General features: G+C 45.3%; 1 protein-coding gene across 1 annotated transcript in view; it reads left to right on the forward strand.

The window, feature by feature from the left end:
• Positions 1 to 277: 277 nt before the first annotated feature.
• The window catches only part of LOC143804506 (beta-soluble NSF attachment protein), a 49,050-nt gene continuing 26,049 nt past the window's right edge, over positions 278 to 23,278 (forward strand). The window contains exons 1-4 of the mRNA XM_077282655.1: positions 278 to 477; positions 13,655 to 13,734; positions 18,223 to 18,339; positions 21,628 to 21,674. Of these exons, the coding sequence (XP_077138770.1) occupies positions 380 to 477; positions 13,655 to 13,734; positions 18,223 to 18,339; positions 21,628 to 21,674 (342 nt within the window). The 5' untranslated portion in view covers positions 278 to 379. The remainder of the gene's footprint in view (positions 478 to 13,654; positions 13,735 to 18,222; positions 18,340 to 21,627; positions 21,675 to 23,278) is intronic.

Below are 23,278 nucleotides of genomic sequence, written 5' to 3' on the forward strand. Positions count from 1 at the left end.
GGAGACAATAGGTGAGGGTTGCAGGAGCTCCGGTGTTGGTGAGGCGGTAGCTTGCTGATAAAGCAAGTTCTGTTAATTACGTGCACATGGTTGTGGGGAGTCTCTGGCCATGAGACGAAGGTATATGACACACATAGCTGCAGGATGTCATACAGTACATAAATAGGTGAATTATTTGCCATGTTTGCCCTCATTCAATATGGCCGCCAATGCAGCGCTCACAGAGGCAAAAAAAACAAAAAATGACTACATCTCCCATGAAGCAGCGCGACAGACATAGACGGTGGCCGGAGAGGGTCAGTGTCAGTGTATTGGTGCAGGCAGACAGGACAGACTGCGCTGCAGGTTGTAAGGTTCGCGGAGATTCCAGGGAACAGACATGGACAGCTCCGGCAAAGAGCGAGAAGCCGTGCAGCTGATGGCCGAGGCCGAGAAGAGGGTGAAGTCCTCGCAGTCCTTCCTGAGGGGTCTCTTCGGGTGAGAGCAGGGAGGAGGAGGTGGGGGTGGGGATGCAGGCTGGATGCATGGAGGAGGAGGAGGAGGGAGAGGTGTTTTCCCTGCCAGAGTCTGGGATACTGTGTCAGGCCTGTCACTGCCTGCAAGTGTCCATCACTGGTGCATAGATGTTTCCGTGCCCCTGTGATGTCATTATGTCACGACCCGTCAGCAGCAGACCGTCCTCTGGCTTCTATGTCGTGACGCATCCTGAGGATTGCAGCGATCACATCTCGTCCATTGGGAATGGTGAAAATCTGCAGCATCTTGTCATTCGCTCTGCGGCTTTTTAGTGAAGTGTGTGGATGAGATTTGGTATGGTGCTGAAGATCCGCCGAGTGTCCGTGTGAACCGAGCCGTAGGGTGGGGTGTGACGCTGCGGCCCAAATCTGCGCCCACCTGCACGGATGACTGAGCGCAGTAACACTGGCCCGTTACCTGTGAGCTCCTCATCCATCTCCACTCGTGGATCTGGTAGCAGCCCCCCTTACTGAGGATGGGGCAACAAAATGTGTCCGCGGTGCAGGGTTTTCCAAGATTTTAATGAAATTGTATTAACAGAGCATAATTTTTGCTGCGATTTTCCAAAATGATGACAAAATTCTGTGATTTTGGAAATCTATGAGGGGAAAAAATGAACCACAAACGCCACGTGAACACAGCCTGAGGACAACAGGCCAGAATGATGAGACGGAGTCTAGCTGTCTTGTTTTGTTACGCCCCCTGTAGCTTGGGCCGGGGTCAGGAGTCCTAGGGTCGGGGGCAAGACTTTGGGTCCGGCTCACATCTACATTGGAGATTTCACCGCAGAATGAATAATTAAAAAAACACTAGAAGAATAAGTGCAGCCCATCGTGTTACTTTTTTCCATTACGATGGTAGACCCCATTATAGTGCATGGAGGCCATTGGGCGGCGTTATTTACCACCACGTGACGGATCCCGTCATTGTACTGAATTGTGAGCCTTAGGCTAGATTCACATTGCGTTTACAGCAGCCCGTTCAACACATACGGTAACGGGCTGCTGTAAACGCAAGTGCCGGTATGGCAGCACACTAGCGCAGATAGAGCATCTGCTAGCTCTATCTGCGCTAGCAGTGACGGACCCGGAAACGCTGCAGCCCACGTCCCAGGGTCCGTCACTCAATGACGGCACATCCCTAGCGCATGCCCATTGTGGGCGTGAGCTAGCGATGCGTCCGACATAGTCCGTTAAGGCCGCCATTAATTCCTATGTTACACCGCGTTTATGCCGTGGTATTGGTATTGCTATTCCTAATAACCTGACCATACAATCTCCCTCTCCCCATACGGTGTGACGATCATCAGTGGTGTAAGCCGCTGCCAGCAACTTCTGGCACCATCTTGAGCTCGATAGGACATGCTGAAATTAACCTGCCTCATCCCAGTCCTAAACCGAACACGTCATGCATGTTCTATGGTCGGTGGCCTCAGCTGATGTATATGGCACCTCTTATCATATTCCGCAGCACTTTACAGACATCATCGTCACCATTGGGGCTCACATTCTACATTCCCTATCCACATGTCTTTGGATCTTGTAGATCTATCCCAGGTTCCTCCTTGATCTTGTGACATCCTTGGTACACAGGGCTATGAGATCGCCCATGATTTGCTATATGCCGTGCATTTTCCTTTTATGCCGCATATGAACACATAATATAGTCACATGCTTATTGTTTTAAGTAAAGCTTCTTTTCAATTTATTCTTTGGATATCAGATAAAACCAGGATTATTGTGCTGCAGTAACTTCTGATGAGCGAGACGCGTTTCCAGTCCTCCCTGCGGCCCCGACTTCTGTCCGCAGCAGGGATCTGTCAGATCTGTCTGGGGACACACAACCCTTCATTATTCAAGTTGATTCTTGTTAATCCAGACTTGTGAATATACAAGCTGCTGATTTCACAGAGAAGATTGAGGTCAGGAGTCAGTTTTAGCTTCCATTGTGCGCCACCTGTCCTTCACTGCTGCTGGGGAATTTATGGACAGGCTGGTGATGTTACTTGTTCGCTTTTTATAACTTCCATCGCTGGAGATCACCGTGCGGCACAGCGGGTGGAGAAGTGTTAATGACATCCAAGCTCCATTGTCTGCAGACAGCCCCATCATTTCCATAGCTGAAACATACCCTGAAATAGCGCCACACTTATCCATGGCTTGTTTATGGTATTGCAGCCCAGCCTGATTTACATGATCCAGTATCAGACTACAGTGGTGCGGTTTGTGGGCAGAAGGCAGTGATGTTATTTTAATCTTATACAACCCCCTTTAAGAAAACAGCAGTATAGATGTCACAATGGATCTATCTCCAGATTCCACAATACAAACTACATGCCTGATTAAAGGGATTGTCTAGGACTTTAACATTGACCTATCTTTGCGTGGGTCTCCTCAGGGTTCTTTGGTTTCCTCCCACACGCCAAAGACATAGTCATAGGGAATGTAGATTGTGAGCCCCAATGGGGACAGTGATAATGTCTGGATAGCACTACATAAGCAATGATTAATAATCAATGTCTGATCGGTGGGATGCTATACCCAGCACAAGCTGATCGGTTGTTTCCAGTGCCAGCGGCGACTGTATCATGGCCACGGCCGGGTACTGACTACCTGCACCCTACTAAAATCAGAATGTTGATTGGTATGTATTTTTTGGGGACAGTTGTCAAAAAGAAAACTGCAGAAGTCTTTATACTTAACAAAAAAGTGTGAAACAACTGAAAATATGTCTTATATTCTAAGTTCTTCAAAGTAGCCACCTTTTGCTTTGATGACTGCTTTGCACACTCTTGGCATTCTCTTGATGAGCTTCAAGAGGTAGTCACTGGAAATGGTCTTCCAACATTCTTGAAGGAGTTCCCAGAGATGCTTAGCACTTGTTGGCCCTTTTGCCTTCACTCTGCGGTCCAGCTCACCCCAAACCATCTCGATTGGGTTCAGGTCTGGTGAATGTGGAGGCCAGGTCATCTGGCGTAGCACCCCATCACTCTCCTTCTTGGTCAAATAGCCCTTACAGCCTGGAGGTGTGCTTGGGGTCATTGTCCTGTTGAAAAATAAATGATGGTCCAACTAAACGCAAACCGGATGGAATAGCATGCCACTGCAAGATGCTGTGGTAGCCATGTTGGTTCAGTATGCCTTCAATTTCCAATAAATCCCCAACAGTGTCACCAGCAAAGCACCCCCACACCATCACACCTCCTCCTCCATGCTTCACGGTGGGAACCAGGCATGTAGAGGCCATCCGTTCACCTTTTCTGCGTCGCACAAAGACACGGTGGTTGGAACCAAAGATCCCAAATTTGGACTCATCAGACCCAAGCACAGATTTCCACTGGTCTAATGTCCATTCATTGTGTTCTTTAGCCCAAACAAGTCTCTTCTGCTTGTTGCCTGTCCTTAGCAGTGGTTTCCTAGCAGCTATTTTACCATGAAGGCCTGCTGCACAAAGTCTCCTCTTAACAGTTGTTGTAGACATGTGTCTGCTGCTAGAACTCTGTGTGGCATTGACCTGGTCTCTAATCTGAGCTGCTGTTAACCTGCGATTTCTGAGGCTGGTGAATCGGATAAACTTATCCTCAGAAGCAGAGGTGACTCTTGGTCTTCCTTTCCTGGGGCGTTCCTCATGTGAACCAGTTTCTTTGTAGCACTTGATGGTTTTTGCCACTGCACTTGGGGACACTTTCAAAGTTTTCCCAATTGTTCGAACTGACTGACCTTCATTTCTGAAAGTAATGATGGCCACTCGTTTTTCTTTACTTAGGCTGGTTTCACATTTGCGTTTTTTGCCGCTGCGTTTTAGCGCAAAAAAAGCATGTTTTTTTTTTCCTATATTTAACATTAAAAACGCATGCGTTTTTTTTGTATGCGTTTTGCCGCGTTTGACGACGCATGCGTTGTTTCTATGCTTGCGTTTTGTTGCAGAAATGCAACATGTAGTAATTTCTAGAGGCGTTTTTTTGCCGCAAAAAAAGCATGCGTTTTTTGCGGCAAAAAAACGTATTGCTGTCTATGTAAACGCATGCGTTTTTAAGCACATGCGTTTGGTTGCGTTTTAAACGCATGCGTTTCAATAGAAAAAAACAAGAATACACACTGATAAGCCAACCCCCACCATCAAGGTGATAAAGGGATCCAAACCCTAACCCTAACCCTAGGAATCCTAACCCTAACCCTAGGGATCCTAACCCTACCCCTAACCCTAACCCTAGGGATCCTAACCCTACCCCTAACCCTAACCCTAGGGATCCTAACCATAACCCTACCCCTAACCCTAGGGATCCTAACCATAACCCTACCCCTAACCCTAACCTCGACCCTAGCTATTTCTATTTATAGTGGGTTTTCTAGATGATTTTGATGATTGACAGCTGTCACACACTTCTCAGCATGTGTTTCAAAAACGCAAACGCATGAAAAAACGCATGTAAACGCGTCAAAACGCCGCGTTTCTTTTACCGCATGAGAAAACGCATGCGTCTAAAAAACGCAGCGTTTGCACGCGTTTACATGCGTTTTTTTCACCACCTGCGTTTGCGTTTTAAACGCAAATGTGAAACTAGCCTTAGCTGTTTTTTTCTTGCCATAATACAAATTCTAACAGACTATTCAGTAGGACTATCAGCTGTGTATCCACTAGACTTCTGCTCAACACAACTGATGGTCCCAACCCCATTTATAAAGGAAGAAATCCCACTTATTAAACCTGACCGGGCACACCTGTGAAGTGAAAACCATTCCCGCTGACTACCTCTTGAAGCTCATCAAGAGAATGCCAAGAGTGTGCAAAGCAGTCATCAAAGCAAAAGGTGGCTACTCTGAAGAACCTAGAATATAAGACATATTTTCAGTTGTTTCACACTTTTTTGTTAAGTGTATAATTCCACATGTGTTAATTCATAGTTTTGATGCCTTCAGTGTGAATGTACAATTTTCATAGTCATGACAATACAGAAAAATCTTTAAATGAGAAGGTGTGCCCAAACCTCCTTTGGTCTGTACTGTGTGTGTACATGTGTGTCATGATTTCCCTAATGGCAGGGAAATAAAAATAACAAAAACGGACTAGCTCTCGGGTGATGGAAACTAAAGTTGACCGTGACCTGAACCTGACACAACACTGGAAGTAGCCGGGAGATGTTCCTACGATGCCCTAGACACCATGCGCCAGCCGGAGATCTAACTACCCCTATCAGAGGAATATACAGGCCTGCCTTACCTCCAGAGATGAACCCCAAAAGGAGATAGCAGCCCCCCACGAATATTGACGGTGAGTCAAGAGGAAAAGACATACGTAGGATGAACAGCAGATTTAGCACAGTGAGGTCCGCTTTCTAGATAGCAGAAGGATAGGAAAGAGCTACTTCACGGTCAACTTAAAAAACACTACTCAAAAACACCATCCTGAAATTACTTTAAAACTCCAGTGACAACTCATGCCACTGGAGTGGCAATTTCAGTCCGCAAGAGCTTCCAGCTACAGAGAGTCACATTGCAGCCAGCTGGACAAGAAATAGCATAAACTAGAAACAAAATTCAACTTGGCTGAACAGGAACTTGAGGCTGGAGAATGCAACAGAATGCTACTGAAACATTGTTGGCCGGCATAGAACTAACAGCCAAGCAGCCTTAAATAGGAAACTCCCCTAATGGGTGGCAACAGGTGATCAGGGATAGAAGAAGGCACATAAGTGGCACTACCATAAAACACCACCGGGGGAGCCCACAAACAGAATTCACAACAGTACCCCCCCCTTAAGGAGGGGGCACCGAACCCTCACCAGAACCACCAGGGCGATCTGGATGAGCACTATGAAATGCACGAACCAAATCAGGAGCATGAACATCGGATGCAGTCACCCAAGAATTATCCTCCTGACCATAGCCCTTCCACTTAACCAGATACTGAAGTTTCCGTCTGGAAACACGGGAGTCCAAGATCTTTTCCACCACATACTCCAATTCACCCTCAACCAGCACAGGAGCAGGAGGATCAGCAGAAGGAACAACCGGTACCTCATACCTCCGCAATAATGACCGATGAAAAACATTATGAATAGTAAAAGATGCTGGGAGGTCCAAACGAAAGGACACAGGATTGAGAACCTCCAGAATCCTATAAGGGCCGATAAACCGAGGCTTAAACTTAGGAGACGAGACCTTCATAGGAACAAATCGAGAAGACAGCCACACCAGGTCCCCAACACAAAGACGAGGACCAACACGCCGATGACGATTAGTGAACTGTTGAGTCTTCTCCTGGGACAACTTCAGATTGTCCACAACCTGTCCCCAAATCTGATGCATTCTATCAACCACAGCATCCACTCCAGGACAATCCGAAGACTCCGATTGACCGGACGAAAAACGAGGGTGAAACCCTGAATTACAAAAAAATGGAGAAACCAAAGTGGCAGAACTGGCCCGATTGTTAAGGGCAAACTCTGCCAATGGCAAAAAATCAAGCCAATCATCCTGATCAGCGGACACAAAACACCTCAAGTAAGTCTCCAAAGTCTGATTAGTACGCTCAGTCTGGCCATTGGTCTGAGGATGGAATGCAGACGAAAAAGACAAGTCGATGCCCATCCTGGCACAGAACGCCCGCCAAAATCTAGAGACAAACTGAGTACCCCTGTCAGACACTATATTCTCAGGAATACCATGCAAACGCACCACATTCTGAAAAAATAGAGGAACCAGCTCAGAGGAGGAGGGCAATTTGGGCAAAGGCACCAAATGCACCATCTTGGAAAAACGGTCACAAACCACCCAGATGACAGACATCCTACGAGAAACAGGGAGGTCAGAAATAAAGTCCATAGAGATGTGCGTCCAAGGCCTCTTAGGAATGGGCAAGGGCAACAACAACCCACTGGCCCGAGAACAGCAGGGCTTGGCCCGAGCACAAACATCACAAGACTGCACAAAAATACGCACATCTCGAGACAAGGAAGGCCACCAGAAGGACCTAGACACCAAATCCCTAGTGCCAAAAATTCCAGGATGACCTGCCAACGCGGAAGAATGAACCTCCGAGATAACTCTACTGGTCCAGTCCTCAGGGACAAACAGTCTACCAGGCGGACAGCGATCAGGCCTATCCACCTGAAACTCCTGCAAAGAGCGCCGCAGGTCTGGGGAGACAGCTGACAATATCACCCCATCCTTCAGGATGCCAGTAGGTTCGGAATCACCAGGCGAGTCAGGCTCAAAACTCCTAGAGAGGGCATCCGCCTTCACATTCTTAGACCCAGGCAGATATGAAACCACAAAGTTAAATCGGGAGAAAAACAACGACCAGCGCGCCTGTCTAGGATTCAGACGCCTGGCTGACTCAAGATAAATCAGATTCTTGTGGTCAGTCAAGACCACCACCTGGTGTCTAGCACCCTCAAGCCAATGACGCCACTCCTCAAATGCCCACTTCATGGCCAAGAGCTCCCGATTTCCAACATCATAATTTCGCTCAGCGGGCGAAAACTTTCGAGAGAAAAACGCACATGGTCTCATCACTGAGCAGTCAGGATCTTTCTGCGACAAAACTGCACCTGCTCCGATCTCGGAAGCATCTACTTCAACCTGGAAAGGGAGCGACACATCAGGCTGGCGCAACACAGGAGCAGAAGAAAAGCGGCGCTTAAGCTCCCGAAAGGCCTCCACAGCCGCAGAGGACCAATTAGCAACATCAGCACCCTTTTTGGTCAAATCAGTCAAAGGTTTAGCAATGGCAGAAAAACCCGCTATGAATCGGCGATAGAAATTAGCAAATCCCAAGAATTTCTGAAGACTCTTTAAAGAAGTAGGCTGTATCCAATCACAAATAGCCTGAACCTTAACAGGGTCCATCTCCATAGATGAAGGGGAAAAAATATATCCCAGAAAGGAAATTCTCTGAACCCCAAAAATACACTTTGAGCCCTTTACAAAAAGAGAATTAGCTCGCAAAACCTGAAAAACTCTCCTGACCTGTTGAACATGAGATTCCCAGTCCTCCGAAAAAATCAGAATATCATCCAAATACACAATCATAAATTTATCCAGATATTCACGGAAAATATCGTGCATAAAGGACTGAAAAACGGAAGGGGCATTCGCGAGACCGAAAGGCATTACCAAATACTCAAAATGGCCTTCAGGCGTATTAAATGCGGTCTTCCACTCATCCCCCTGCTTAATCCGCACCAAATTATACGCACCACGTAGATCGATCTTAGTGAACCACTTCGCCCCCTTTATGCGAGCAAACAGATCAGTCAGTAAAGGTAACGGGTACTGGTATTTAACTGTAATCTTATTCAGAAGTCGATAGTCGATACAAGGTCTCAATGAACCATCCTTTTTACCCACAAAGAAAAATCCTGCCCCTAGTGGAGACAAAGAGGGGCGAATATGACCCTTTTCCAAAGATTCTCTGATATACTCCCGCATAGCAGTATGTTCAGGTACAGACAGATTAAACAAGCGACCCTTAGGAAATTTACTACCGGGAATCAGCTCAATAGCGCAGTCACACTCTCTGTGAGGAGGGAGAGAATCAATTTTAGGCTCCTGAAAGACATCATAAAAATCTGACAGAAATGCTGGGATCTCAGAGGGAGTAGATGAAGAAATGGGAACCAAAGGTGCATCCCCATGAATCCCCCGACATCCCCAGCTCAACACAGACATTGATCTCCAGTCCAAGACTGGATTATGAATTTGTAACCATGGTAATCCAAGCACTAAAACGTCATGTAGATTGTGTAACACAAGGAAACGAATAATCTCCTGATGGTCTGGGGTAAGACGCATAGTCACTTGTGTCCAATATTGTGGTTTATTGCTAGCCAAAGGTGTAGAATCAATACCCTTCAGGGGAATAGAAACTTCCAGAGGCTCCAAATCAAACCCACAACGCTTGGCAAAGGACCAATCCATGAGACTCAGAGCGGCGCCAGAATCCACATAAGCATCCACGGTAACAGATGATAAAGTACAAATCAAAGTCACGGACAAAAGAAATTTAGACTGCAAGGTACCCATAGAAAAAGATTTATCAACCTTTTTTATGCGTTTAGAGCATGCTGATATAACATGAGCTGGATCTCCACAATAAAAGCACAACCCATTTTTGCGCCTGTAATTCTGTCGTTCGCCTCTAGACAAAACACTATCGCATTGCATATGCTCTAGTGCCCTTTCAGAGGTCACCGCCAAATGGTGCACAGGTTTTTGCTCAGAAGATACCGCCATATGGTGCACAGGTTTTTGCTCAGAAGATACTGCCATATGGTGCACAGGTTTTTGCTCAGAAGATACCGCCATATGGTGCACAGGTTTTTGCTCAGAAGATACCGCCATATGGTGCACAGATTTGCGCTCCCGTAAACACCGATCAATCTGGATAGCCAATTTCATGGCATCATTCAGACCTGTAGGCACAGGGAACCCCACCATGACATCCTTCACGGCATCAGAGAGACCTTCTCTGAAATTAGCTGCTAGAGCGCACTCATTCCATTTAGTAAGTACCGACCATTTATGAAATTTTTGGCAGTATATCTCAGCTTCATCTTGCCCTTGGGAAAGAGCTATCAGGGCTTTCTCAGCCAAAATCTCTAAATTAGGTTCTTCATGAAGCAACCCCAAAGCCAGAAAAAACGCATCTACATTTAATAACGCAGGATCCCCTGGCGACAATGCAAATACCCAACTTTGTGGGTCACCCCGCAGTAGAGAAATAACAATTTTAACCTGTTGTGCAGGATCACCAGCAGAGTGAGATCTCAGAGACAAAAATAATTTACAATTCTCTCTGAAATTCAAAAAACGAGATCTGTCTCCGGTAAAAAATTCAGGCATAGGGATCTTAGGTTTAGACATTGGAGTACGTATAACAAAATCTTGTAAGTTCTGGACCTTTGTAGCAAGGGTATTCAAACCTGCAACCAAACTCTGTGGATCCATGATTCAAACAGGTGAAACCAAAGCCATTCAGAGATTAAGAGGAGAGGAAAAAAAAAAAAGGCTGAAGACTGCAGTTTAAGCAAGGAATACAAATGAGCAACTAAGGTGCACTTTCAAACACAGAAAAAAAAAAAAAAACACCTTTTCTCATCCTTTCCTGCATTAGTGCATAGTTTTAACACATACGGCCGGCCAAACTGTCATGATTTCCCTAATGGCAGGGAAATAAAAATAACAAAAACGGACTAGCTCTCGGGTGATGGAAACTAAAGTTGACCGTGACCTGAACCTGACACAACACTGGAAGTAGCCGGGAGATGTTCCTACGATGCCCTAGACACCATGCGCCAGCCGGAGATCTAACTACCCCTATCAGAGGAATATACAGGCCTGCCTTACCTCCAGAGATGAACCCCAAAAGGAGATAGCAGCCCCCCACGAATATTGACGGTGAGTCAAGAGGAAAAGACATACGTAGGATGAACAGCAGATTTAGCACAGTGAGGTCCGCTTTCTAGATAGCAGAAGGATAGGAAAGAGCTACTTCACGGTCAACTTAAAAAACACTACTCAAAAACACCATCCTGAAATTACTTTAAAACTCCAGTGACAACTCATGCCACTGGAGTGGCAATTTCAGTCCGCAAGAGCTTCCAGCTACAGAGAGTCACATTGCAGCCAGCTGGACAAGAAATAGCATAAACTAGAAACAAAATTCAACTTAGCTGAACAGGAACTTGAGGCTGGAGAATGCAACAGAATGCTACTGAAACATTGTTGGCCGGCATAGAACTAACAGCCAAGCAGCCTTAAATAGGAAACTCCCCTAATGGGTGGCAACAGGTGATCAGGGATAGAAGAAGGCAAATAAGTGGCACTACCATAAAACACCACCGGGGGAGCCCACAAACAGAATTCACAACACATGTGTGTACATATATATCTCCAACCATGCTCCTAACCCTGGGGAAGGCCCAGACATGTCTACAGCTGATGGTCAAACTGAAAGCATAGATCATTTCCAGTTGTGCAGCACGTACTGTGACAACTTGCCGTACACTTTATTAAACCTAAAGAATGGTTGTTTATACTCAGCCATGTGTGCTGAGTTCTCTGTGGTTTTGTAGGTAATGTTTGGGGATGCACTGTGTGGTGGGTGAGGATGGGGCTCGGGATGGTAGATCTGGTTTGCCATATTAATGTAAAAACTCAATTCACATTGTATTATTAAAAAAATATTTAGCTTAAGTATAACTGTCCTTGTTTTAGCCTGCGGCACTTTCTTTGGGATCCTGGATCAGTTGGTCTTGTAGAAACCCTGCCGAGATCTGTGAGTTAGGGCTCATTCACACGTCAGTTTTTCCCTTACGACTATTCGCCGTTATTTTCACAGATAGCACTCACACCTATGACAGTCTATGGGACTGTTTACATGAGTTTTTTTTTTAAATTGGAAAATCCTGGAGACCTATTCCATATTGATCCAAGTGTCAGACCAAAATCGGCAAAGCAAGTCTATGGATCAGTGAAAAACATCTGACAGCATTCGGACGCTATCTGCGTGCTGCCTGTTTTCACTGACTGATATGAGAAGGTGGAGAAACTTTTTTTCCTCATCAGTGAACAAAAAAAACTAACCAAGCTCTGACGAAAATCTCACCGAAATCACTGATGAAACTCTGTCTATTTTTCTCATACATAAAATAACCCTGACGTCTGAATGAGGCCCAGATCTCCCGCCGATCAGCTCCATTTTTGCTGGGTAACGACTTAGTCCAGGCATAAGCCAACCCCCACCATCAAGGTGATAAAGGGATCCAAACCCTAACCCTAACCCTAGGAATCCTAACCCTAACCCTAGGGATCCTAACCCTACCCCTAACCCTAGGGATCCTAACCATAACCCTACCCCTAACCCTAACGTTAGGAGAGGGAACCTAGCGATCTTTTCTTACTGTAGACAGGACACAGGGGGAGAGGCTTCTGCTGCAGACGTTTGTCTTACAGTTTCTTTGTTTCTTTACATTTCTTATTTGTAATTGCAATATGAGACCAGATGGGGAGGATGTGCTGGAATTATTATTTTTTTTTGTACATTTCATGTTTTAAGTGTTCCTTTAACAAAGAGGACTTGAAACGTAAAAAAACAAACAAAAAAAAACCCTGTTGCTCTTAAAGTATGTGATGAAGGAAAACTGCCACTTGATTGTTGTTGCATGACCCACTAGGCTGTGATCAGGGTCTGGGATAGACTGAACTGTTGGCCATTTTTTCTATTTCCATGTGCTGACACCTTTAATTACGTATTCTAGTGATTGTCATGATATTGTGCACTGTACTATGGCTTTTCATACTATGTCACACCGCCAGCTCTGAAGCAAGATCAGCGTGAATCTAGTAACTGGTACTCTTAAAGGGAATCTGACAGCAGGTTTTTGCTACTTCTTCTGAGAACAGTATAAAGTATGAAAATAGACCATGAATCCAACGATGTTTCACTTAGTTTACTGGGTGCCGCAGACACAATCAGAGTTTTTAGATTTAGCATGTAGGAGAGCTGAGTAAACTGACCCCGCCAACACCAGGCTCTCTATGTACATTGTCTATAAGCAGTGAGCTGATTATTGTATAAGGGGCGGAGTTAGACTAGCAAGCACGTGCCAGCTAGTCACAGCAATGATAATCACCAGGTGATAAAACATACTATGTAAGAAAACCACAGCACACAGCCTGATTTATGACACATGGTTGAAATCTGTTTTTTAATCCCTACCGCATGCTGTCCTCAGATTACATTCTAAAAACCTGCTGATACTTGGCCGACAATGACAATTAAACATGATTTTTAGGAGTTTGAGGTTTCAATCATGAGAAATCTAGTGTAGGCGTCACATGAAAACCATTCTGGAAGTGGAGGCAAGACAATGCACTTGGAAAAAGCTGTCTTAGTGTAAGGACACCCCCACCCCAGGGGAATTGCATATCAATTCTATTCCAGGTTTCCTATGAAAACTTTCATTTTTAAAAGGGGACAAGTGTGCACCAGCCACACCACTACTTCCCTAAGAAATAAACCATGTGGATTGTTCCAAAACTTTCTGTATAAGAAAACAGGGATGACTTAGATGCAGGTCGGACCTACCATATATCTACAAGAAATGGTCATTTTTATTTTTTTACTTTTTCAGTGGAAACACAAAGATTGAAGAAGCCTGTGAAATGTATGCTAGAGCTGCCAACATGTTCAAGATGGCCAAGAACTGGAGTGGTAGGTGACTTATTTCTCAGCGCGATGCTTTAGAGGGATTGTTTACACCTGCTTTCCAATCACGTAAGGTAGCTGGTGGGGAACCGTAGCTGAAATTTCTGGGCCAGATACGGAAAATCTTTCAGCGCCTTCCATAATTACTTTACCTACAGCCGTCCCTTACCATTTGATACAGTGGGTTTCTAATGTTTGTTACATATGTTTTGTGGTTAGCATCATATACAAATATAGGGGCATGTTTAGGGCGTCAGGAGTGTGGACATTTTTGAACAAACGATCCCCTGATTGGAAATCTATCAGAAAATGCTTTACTATTGTTTTATCACATCAGCTCAACAATGCCGATAAAGAAAAAATGATGTGAATACTTTTCTGCCCAATGCTGACAGAAGTATTCTCGGAGTGATACCTTTATTGGCTAACCAGAAAATAATATGTTTGCAGCTGTCAGAGCACAGTGGCTCCTTCAGGCGAGATTACAAATAGATTAATAAGAAATAAGCACAACGTTTAAGGGTACTGTCACACAGTGCAATTTTGATCGCTACGACGGCACGATCCGTGACGTCGCAGCGATCGTATGATTATCGCTCCAGCGTCGTAGACTGCGGTCACACGGTGCAATCACGGCGCTGGAGTGATGCCGAAGTCCCCGGGTAACCAGGGTAAACATCGGGTTACTAAGCGCAGGGCCGCGCTTAGTAACCCGATGTTTACCCTGGTTACCAGCGTAAACGTAAAAAAAAAAAACAGTACATACTCACATTCCGGTGTCTGTCCCCCGGCGTTCTGCTTCTCTCCACTGTGTCTGCGCCAGCCGGAAAGCACAGCGGTGACGTCAGACGTCACCGCTGTGCTCGCTTTCCGGCCGGCAGGCGCTCACACAGTGCAGAGAAGCTGAGACGCCGGAGGACAGACACCGGAATGTAAGTATGTACTGTTTGGTTTTTTTACGTTTACGCTGGTAACCAGGGTAAACATCGGGTTACTAAGCGCGGCCCTGCGCTTAGTTACCCGATGTTTACCCTGGTTACAAGCGAACGCATCGCTGGATCGCTGTCACACACAACGATCCAGCGATGTCAGCGGGTGATCAAGCGACGAAAGAAAGTTCCAAACGATCTGCTACGACGTACGATTCTCAGCAGGATCCCTGATCGCTGCTGCGTCAGACACTGCGATATCGTAACGATATCACTAGAACGTCACGAATCGTACCGTCGTAGCGATCAAAATTGCACTGTGTGACAGTACCCTAAGGAATACTGCAGGAGGACATTTGTTAGGGGGTGGGAAGTGTGATGAGTCCATAGATAAGCCATGGTAATCAAATTAGGCATTTTCTTACAAATGGAGAGGCAGTGGGAATAATGTTCTTAGTTATCTGGAGTCCGTCTGCTGGAGGTGTGACTTGTATCTATGTAGTGAGTCAAAAATCCAGGTGTTAAATTAAGTCCTAGTGTTAAAGAATTGAAAATCTTCATTAGTTTAAATTCCCAAATTTTTCTTTCTCTGTCATCCTTAAAATGACCTTTTAGTATTAAGACTTTAAAGACCATGTGCACACGCTGCGGATTCCATTGCGGAATTTTCCGCAGCGGATTTGCAAAATCCGCAGTGAAAAACCGCTGCGGTTTTTACTGCAGATTTATCGTGGTTTTTTTTCTTCCTCTGTGGGTTTTCACCTGCAGATTTCTATTGGAGCAGGTGCAAACCCGCAGCGGAATCCGCACAAAGAATTGACATGCTGCGGAAAATAAACCGCTGCATTTACGCGCGTTTTTTTCCGCAGCATGTGCACAGCGGTTTTTGTTTTCCATAGGTTAACATTGTACTGCACACCGCATGGAAAACTGCTGCGGATCCGCAGCGTCAAAAACGCTGCGGATCCGCAGCAAAAACCGCAACGTGTGCACATACCCGAAATCTGTCATACTGTGTCCAGGTGCAGAGAAATGTTTTCCCACAGGCGTGTCCATTTCATTCCTGATTGTGTGTCTGTGTAGTATCACTCCTAGAATACTTCTGTCATCATTGGGCAGAAAAGTATTCACATAGATTTTTCTGGCTAACACGGTACCACAATACTATTTATTATTGTACATCATAATAAAGAAAAAAAAAACATTATTAGGACATAGAGAAATTTTATGGGGAGTGTGTGTGTGTGGGGGGGGGAATTGAGTTCTCTAGAAAATCCTTTAAGAAAAATAACTTGGAAAACTCTTGTTTATTTCTATGGGAAGTTTACTCTGCTGTTTATATGAAGAGTTTGTTTAAAAATTGTCAATTGGGTAAAAAAAAAATGCACATGTCACTTCTTTGAAGTGGATCCTGATGGAAACCTCTCAAAACTAGGCACTGTCTAATCAGAAGGCTGCAAAGAATGTTTACGGACAAAAAAACTCTTCCAGAGTTCTTCATATTCACTTTGGGAAACGTTTCATTAAAAAAAAACACCTCAAACTCCTCCCAAAAAAGAGCATAAACTTTTTGTTTTTCAAAGCCTGAAGAAACTGTGTGAAAGTATCCTTAGGCCCCTTTCCGGTTAGGCTGCCGTCACACCATCAGTATTTTACCTCAGTATTTTACATCAGTATTTGTAAGCCAAAACCAGGAGTGGGTGATAAATACAGAAGTGGTGCATATGTTTCTATTATACTTTTCCTCTAATTGTTCCACTCCTGGTTTTGGCTTACAAATACTGAGGTAAAATACTGACCAAATACTGCTAGTGTGACGGCAGCCTTAAAGGTACCTTCACACTCAACAACTTTACAACGAGAACGACAACGATCCGTGACGTTGCAGCGTCCTGGATAGCGATCTCGTGTTTGACACGCAGCAGCGATCTGGATCCCGCTGTGATATCGCTGGTCGGAGCTAGAAGTCCAGAACTTTATTTGGTCATCAGGTCGGCGTGTATCGTCATGTTTGACAGCAAAAGCAACGATGCCAGCAATGTTTTACATGGAGCTAACGACCTGTGAAAACGATAAGTGAGTCACCGTTACGTCACAGGATCGCTCCTGCATCGTTGTGGAGCTGCTGTGTTTGACGTCTCTACAGCGACCTAAACAGCGACGTTCCAGCGATCGTCTCGTTGTCTATATCGCTGCAGCGTCGCTGAGTGTGACGGTACCTTAAGAGGAACATGAGCGACACCAGACCCAACAATGCAGACGAGCTGAAGGCAGCTATCAAAGCAACCTGGGCTTCCATAACACCTCAGCAGTGCCACAGGCTGATCGCCTCCATGCCACGCCGCATTGATGCAGTAATTGATGCAAAAGGAGCCCCGACCAAGTATTGAGTGCATTTACTGAACATACATTTCAGTAGGCCAACATTTTGGATTTTAAAATCATTTTTCAAGCTGGTGTTATAAAGTATTCTAATTTACTGAGATAATGACTTTTGGGTTTTCATCGGCTGTAAGCCATAATCATCAACATTAACAGAAAGGCTAGGTTCACATTGCGTTAGGGCAATCCGATAAGCGCATAGCTCTAGCGGATTGCGCTAACGCAATGTTTCTTTAGGGTCCGCGTTCGGCATCCCCGCTAGCGCAGATCCCCGATCTGCACAAGCAAGCAGCGTCCGAGGTCTGTCACAAAAGAACGGCACATCGCTAGCGCGTTCCGAAAATGGCATGCGCTAGCGATGCGCTACAGGGAAAAATCACATTGCTGTCAATGGGTGCGCTAACGGACCCGTTGCACAGCGTTAATTGCGACATTTTCGCCGTGCAACGCAGTCCGTTAGCGTTAACCCATTAACGCAATGTGAACCTAGCCAAATAAACACGTGAAATAGATCACTCTGTGTGTAATGACGCTATACAATAAATGAGTTTCACTTTTTGTATTGAAGAGCTGAAATAAATTAACTTTTTGATGATATTCTAATTTTGTGAGAAGCACCTGTATTTGGTATTGCCTCTTTTAGAATCACCCGATCTATCAATATAAAAAAAATAATTAACCCGATCGCTAAACGTCGTAGCAAGAAAACAATCCAAGAAAAAAAGAACCATTTTAAAACTTTTTCTACCTTTTATGTCACCCATAATCTGTACAATTTAGTTGGAAAATAAACAGAAATCTTTTTGGGTGGAAAACCAAAATTTAAAGAACTAAAATAATGTTGTTGCCTAAATATACAGACCTTAAACTAATACATTGTTGAAGTACCCTTTGAATTTCTGACCGCGTTCAGTGTTTTCGGGTAGTAATCATCTAGGATTGGCAATCTCTGCCCTCTCTTCCTGGCAGTAGCCCCAAATCTGTCTGACTGTGAGGACATCTCCTGTGTACAGCGCCCTCTTCAGGGCAGCCCACAGATTTTCAATAGGACCCCGGTCTGGGCTGTGGCCGGGCCATTCCAAAACTTTGATCTTCTTCTGGTGAAACCATTCTGTCCTAGCGTGTTGATTTTAGGAAGGGGATTTGATTTTGCTCTTGAAATCCATGTTAATCTGTTTTCCAGCTGCCGGAAATGCTTTCTGTCAGGCGGCCAAACTACACATGCAGCTTCAGAGTAAGCATGACGCGGCCACGAGCTTTGTTGATGCCGGGAACGCCTACAAGAAAGCTGATCCTCAAGGTAACTGCCGTGAAGTGTTCATTGTGGTACCGCGTTCACCATTATTTGTTACATCCATTTATCCAAGGCTGGAATACGCCCCAACGTGACAATCACAAGACATGGAGATACTCCGGCATAGAAGAACAGGGCCGAGGTTCTCCACCGTGGCATAGACCTTATACAAGAGCACCTGGACTGTTCCAGGAAGCATAACCTTGGACCATCTGAGGTGCACGGTCCGTCCCCAGGAACCAGTCATTCTAGGGGGCACGGGTTTATGTTTTCGGAGCTTCCCTAATGCTTGATGAATTGTATTAAGCCCCTGGGCCCTTGTATCAGGGCCCCTCATCTACCATTGTTGCATATGTACAAGTCCCTGGTTCCAATGTTTTGAGTCCTGGAGAATCCCTAAAAGTATGGTGCATTTCAGGGTGATGACATGTGATTGGGAGGGTCTGAGCTGTGCTTCCGGCTGCCGGGGACATTTTTTACTGTAGAAACAAGACATATCTAGAACCATTAAAGGAACCATGACCGTTGTTCTCTTTGACCATGTGGCAGAAAGTTGTAGTAATTAAGACCCCTGCTACAATGTATCAAAAATAGAATTAGCAACTCTTTATTGTTGATTATTAAAAAGTTTGTTTTTTTAAAAAATAAAACAAACAAACAGCGCTATACTCGCCCCCTCAGGTCCAGCACTGAGTCTCTACCACTGGTCTCTCGTCACATCGCCAGCGCTGCAGCCAATCAGTGAGCTCAGCGGCTTTCAGTGACTTGTGCAGCCTACTCGGTCAGAGATCCTGACCTCACTGATTGGCTGCAGTGCTGTCGACATGTCAGTGCTGCAGACAATAACAGACAGTGGGAGCAGGGGCAGAGACTTGGCTTCAACCAGGGATTGTGAGTAAAGGACAGTTTATTTCTCATAGTGCGCCTGGAGGGAAGTGGTTTTCCAAAAGCAAACAATAATGGAAAAAGAAACAGCCTTACCAACACCAAGTCAGATTAGTGACTAGCAGGATGCAGCAGACCCCAATAACAATAGCGGGGGCAGCACAGGTGCAAACTACTGATGGAAGCCGCCACTCACAAACCCATCAATTCATGGAGATAATGGCTGCCTAGTAAATAATGCACACAGATGAGGCTTGCATAGGACGGCAGTCACACAGATACGTGTAGTGCACTGTGTCTAGCTTACAGCCTATCGATGACGCTCATACTGTTAGATCAGGTGTGCTGCCCAGCACTATGAGTGCCCCCCACAGGACAGACACCCCAATTCACCCAACATTAAAGCGCCTGACTGCATCCTGCAAACAAAATGGAAAAATGTGCAATAAAAATTCTGCATAAGATAAATACATCACATGAAGTATTGTTTGATATTTTGGCCAAAATACGCAAGCTCATAACCCATGCCAAGGGTCCTCATAATTGCGAGTCCCTTCACTAAAATCAAAGACTACTCAAAAAAGGACATAAAGTCTTACCAACCTTGCACATTTTTGGATTTTTATGCAGGAGGCAGCCAGACCCTTTAGTGCTGGTTGGGTGAACTGGGGTGTATGTCCTTGTGGGGGGCACTCACATAGTGCTGGGCAGCCCGCCTAACATAATATGGGCATCATTAATAGGCTGTAATAAGGCCTCTTTCACACTTCCGTCTTTCTTTTTCCATCACAATCCGTCGTTTTGTGAAAAAGACGGATCCAGCAAATGTTTTTGCTAGATCCGTTTTTTTCTCATAGACTTGTGTTAGCGATGGATTGTGATGGATGGCCTTCCATTTCATCCGTTGTGCACTGGATCTGTCGTAAAATTGCTGTCCGTCGGGCGGAGAAAACGTACAGAGGAACATTTTTTGTGCACGTCGGAAAATCGCTCAGCGACGGATCCTGCGCTGCCCGTCGTTGGCTATAATGGAAGCCTATGGACGCAGGATCCATCGCTGACTGTCAAAAGCAGGAATCCAGCAACAGATACCGTCTTTTGAAACTGAGCGTGCGCGGAAGAATTTCCAGTAGGGAAATTCTCTCTCGCTCTCTCTCTCTTTTATTATTACTATTAATACTGTTAAAAATAATTTAAAAAAATAAAAAATTGTGATATTCTTACCTTCCGGCGTCCCCCGCAGCCTTCCCGATGCTCCCGGCAGCTCCCGTTCCCAGTGATGCCTTGCAAAATGACCCAATGACGTAGCGGTTTCGCAAGACCGCTACATCATCACAGGTCATTGTCTCGCAAGGCATTACTGGGAACGGGAGCTGCCGGGAGCATCGGGAAGGCTGCGGGGGACGCCGGAAGGTAAGAATATCACTATTTTTTATTTTTTTAAATTATTTTTAACAGTATTAATTATTGGGAACGGGAGCTGCTGGGAGCATAAGGAAGGCTGCGGGGGACGCCGGAAGGTAAGAATATCACTATTTTTTATTTTTTTAATTATTTTAAACATGGGTTGTGTTGTGTATGCGTTTTTGCAGCAGAAAAATGCGGCGAAGACTCATACGCAACGTCCTCACATATCCATTTCTGGCAACAACTGCCTCGATGGGTCCGACAAAAAAAGAACCCAGTGCACTTGTTTTTTACAATCTGCACAGGATCTGTCTTTTCAACATTTTGACGGATTGTGACTGATTGTAAGAAACGGAAGTGTGAAAGTAGCCTAAGCCGGACACTGTGCATCACCTGTATCTGTGTGACTGGCGTCCTGTTTCCATTGTGAGAGACCTGTCAATCACCTAAAACGGCGCTGGAAAGAGCCGGCCAGAATAGTCTAAGCTGCGGGCAGCATGAATCGAACAATTGGTTCCCTTTAAAGGAGTTATCCAAATCTATGGCTATCACCTATTGGTGGGCGTCTGACAACCAGAATCACCACTGATCAGCTGTTTCCAGGTGCCGCAGCGGCCAGATTTAATAAGAAGCACACCGGCACTCTCATACTGTTTTAGGGCCATTCACTGAATATGAGCAGGTCCTGGTAGCGGCCACTGAATGGCGTGATGGCGCGCCGCTCCGTACACTGTTTACATCCGGCCGCTGCCGCAGCTGATAGCCGTTGACTGTTGGATGTCAGACCCCCATTTATCTGATATTAATGACATATATTCATCATTATCTAAGAGATCACCGCAGTTTGTAGTCTTTTGCTTCTACCTGGTATATTATTTTACATTCTATATATTGGGTTGGTTTCATTCCGGTCATTTCCACTTTAACTCTATAATTACTTTCAGTAACTGCATTATTTTGGTCACTTTGCTTTTCATTGTCTTTCCCAATTGCTAACATCAGAGGCCATCAACTGCTTAAACGCAGCCATCGATATTTACACAGATATGGTAAGGACTAATTCTCAGATCTCCCTCATATAGATTTGGTCGGATGTGTGTGTAGTGTAGCTGCACTGGATGATGAGTGTACTCCCCGTAACGATCTGCTACACGGACATTACAGTGCAGCGGCCGGTGTGTACCCCGGGGGCCAGCACAGTGCAGCTGACATGCGCTGATCCGAGGGGCTTACCAGTACAGGGGTATCTCCTGTAGATCACATCTGACTGGCATTGTCTGTGCTTTCCTTAGAGCATTGGGTTCTTTGCGTCTGCAGTTTGTGGTTTTCATGGTATTACAATTCACAGTGAATCTAGAGACAGTAGCACATTTCATACATTATAAATGTGCTAAATCGCCTAGGACGCGGCTGCTTACTGCTCAGCAACGCACCATATGCCAAAGGGGTTTTCTTTTAATAGCTGCTGGAAATTACAGTATTGTAACCTTTATTTTCTGCTGGAGTTAACTGAACCTAGGGACAAATATGTGATGGGTTTAAAGGTCCCCATGTACATTAGACCAATGTCAACGGAATCCATTGATTGCAAGGGGTTCGGCCAACGGTCTAATGGGGACTCTGGCTGACTAATGTTTGCCATCATTCCCAATCGAGCATGTGCGATTTTGATGGTTGGTTTGATGGTCGGCAGAGATGCTGAGCGTGTGTGATGATCGGCAGAGATGTTGAGCATGTGCGATTTCGATGGTCGGCAGAGATGTTGAGCGTGTGTGATGATCGGCAGAGATGTTGAGCATGTGCGATTTCGATGGTCGGCAGAGATGTTGAGCGTGTGTGATGATCGGCAGAGATGTTGAGCATGTGCGATTTCAATGGTCGGCAGAGATGTTGAGCGTGTGTGATGATCGGCAGAGATGTTGAGCATGTGCGATTTCGATGGTCGGCAGAGATGTTGAGTGTGTGTGATGATCGGCAGAGATGTTGAGCATGTGCGATTTCGATGGTCGGCAGAGATGTTGAGCGTCTGTGATGATCGGCAGAGATGTTGAGCATGTGCGATTTCGATGGTCGGCAGAGATGTTGAGCGTGTGTGATGATCGGCAGAGATGTTGAGCATGTGCGATTTCGATGGTCGGTTTGATGGTCGGCAGAAATGTTGAGTGTGTGTGATTTCGAGCTGCCAATCACATTTTTCTCCTGGAGATAAGTTGCCGGCCGACCGGCCAGTCTGCGGTTTTCTCATAGAGGACACAGGAGCGCTCCTGTGTATGTGAGAGATGGCAGCCGTGGCTGTCGGCCGGCTGTAGATTGTGTAATAGATTACAGTAATAATAATTTCTCCACATCAGTGATGGCTAAGTGGTTGATTGCAGTCATCAGGTAGACCTTAATGGGGGCTCTTATATCCAGTGAGCGGTCAGTAATGGGCTTCGGAGTCTTTCTGGCAGCCAATATACACTCTGTAGTCTCCACTATCCTGCGTTATATTGTTTTATGTTTTCGTGTTGTTTAAAGTCACCATTGTGCTTTGTGCATGGTACTACATCATACCGCTAGGGATTAGACTTTTTTCTTTATATACGTTTGTATTATGCCGTTTGAACCTGTACCGTGTCACTGTTGCCTTATGAAGCCTATATCAATGAATATC

This window comes from Ranitomeya variabilis, chromosome 2, assembly GCF_051348905.1.
Source record: "Ranitomeya variabilis isolate aRanVar5 chromosome 2, aRanVar5.hap1, whole genome shotgun sequence".
In the NCBI taxonomy this organism is placed as follows: domain Eukaryota; kingdom Metazoa; phylum Chordata; class Amphibia; order Anura; family Dendrobatidae; genus Ranitomeya; species Ranitomeya variabilis.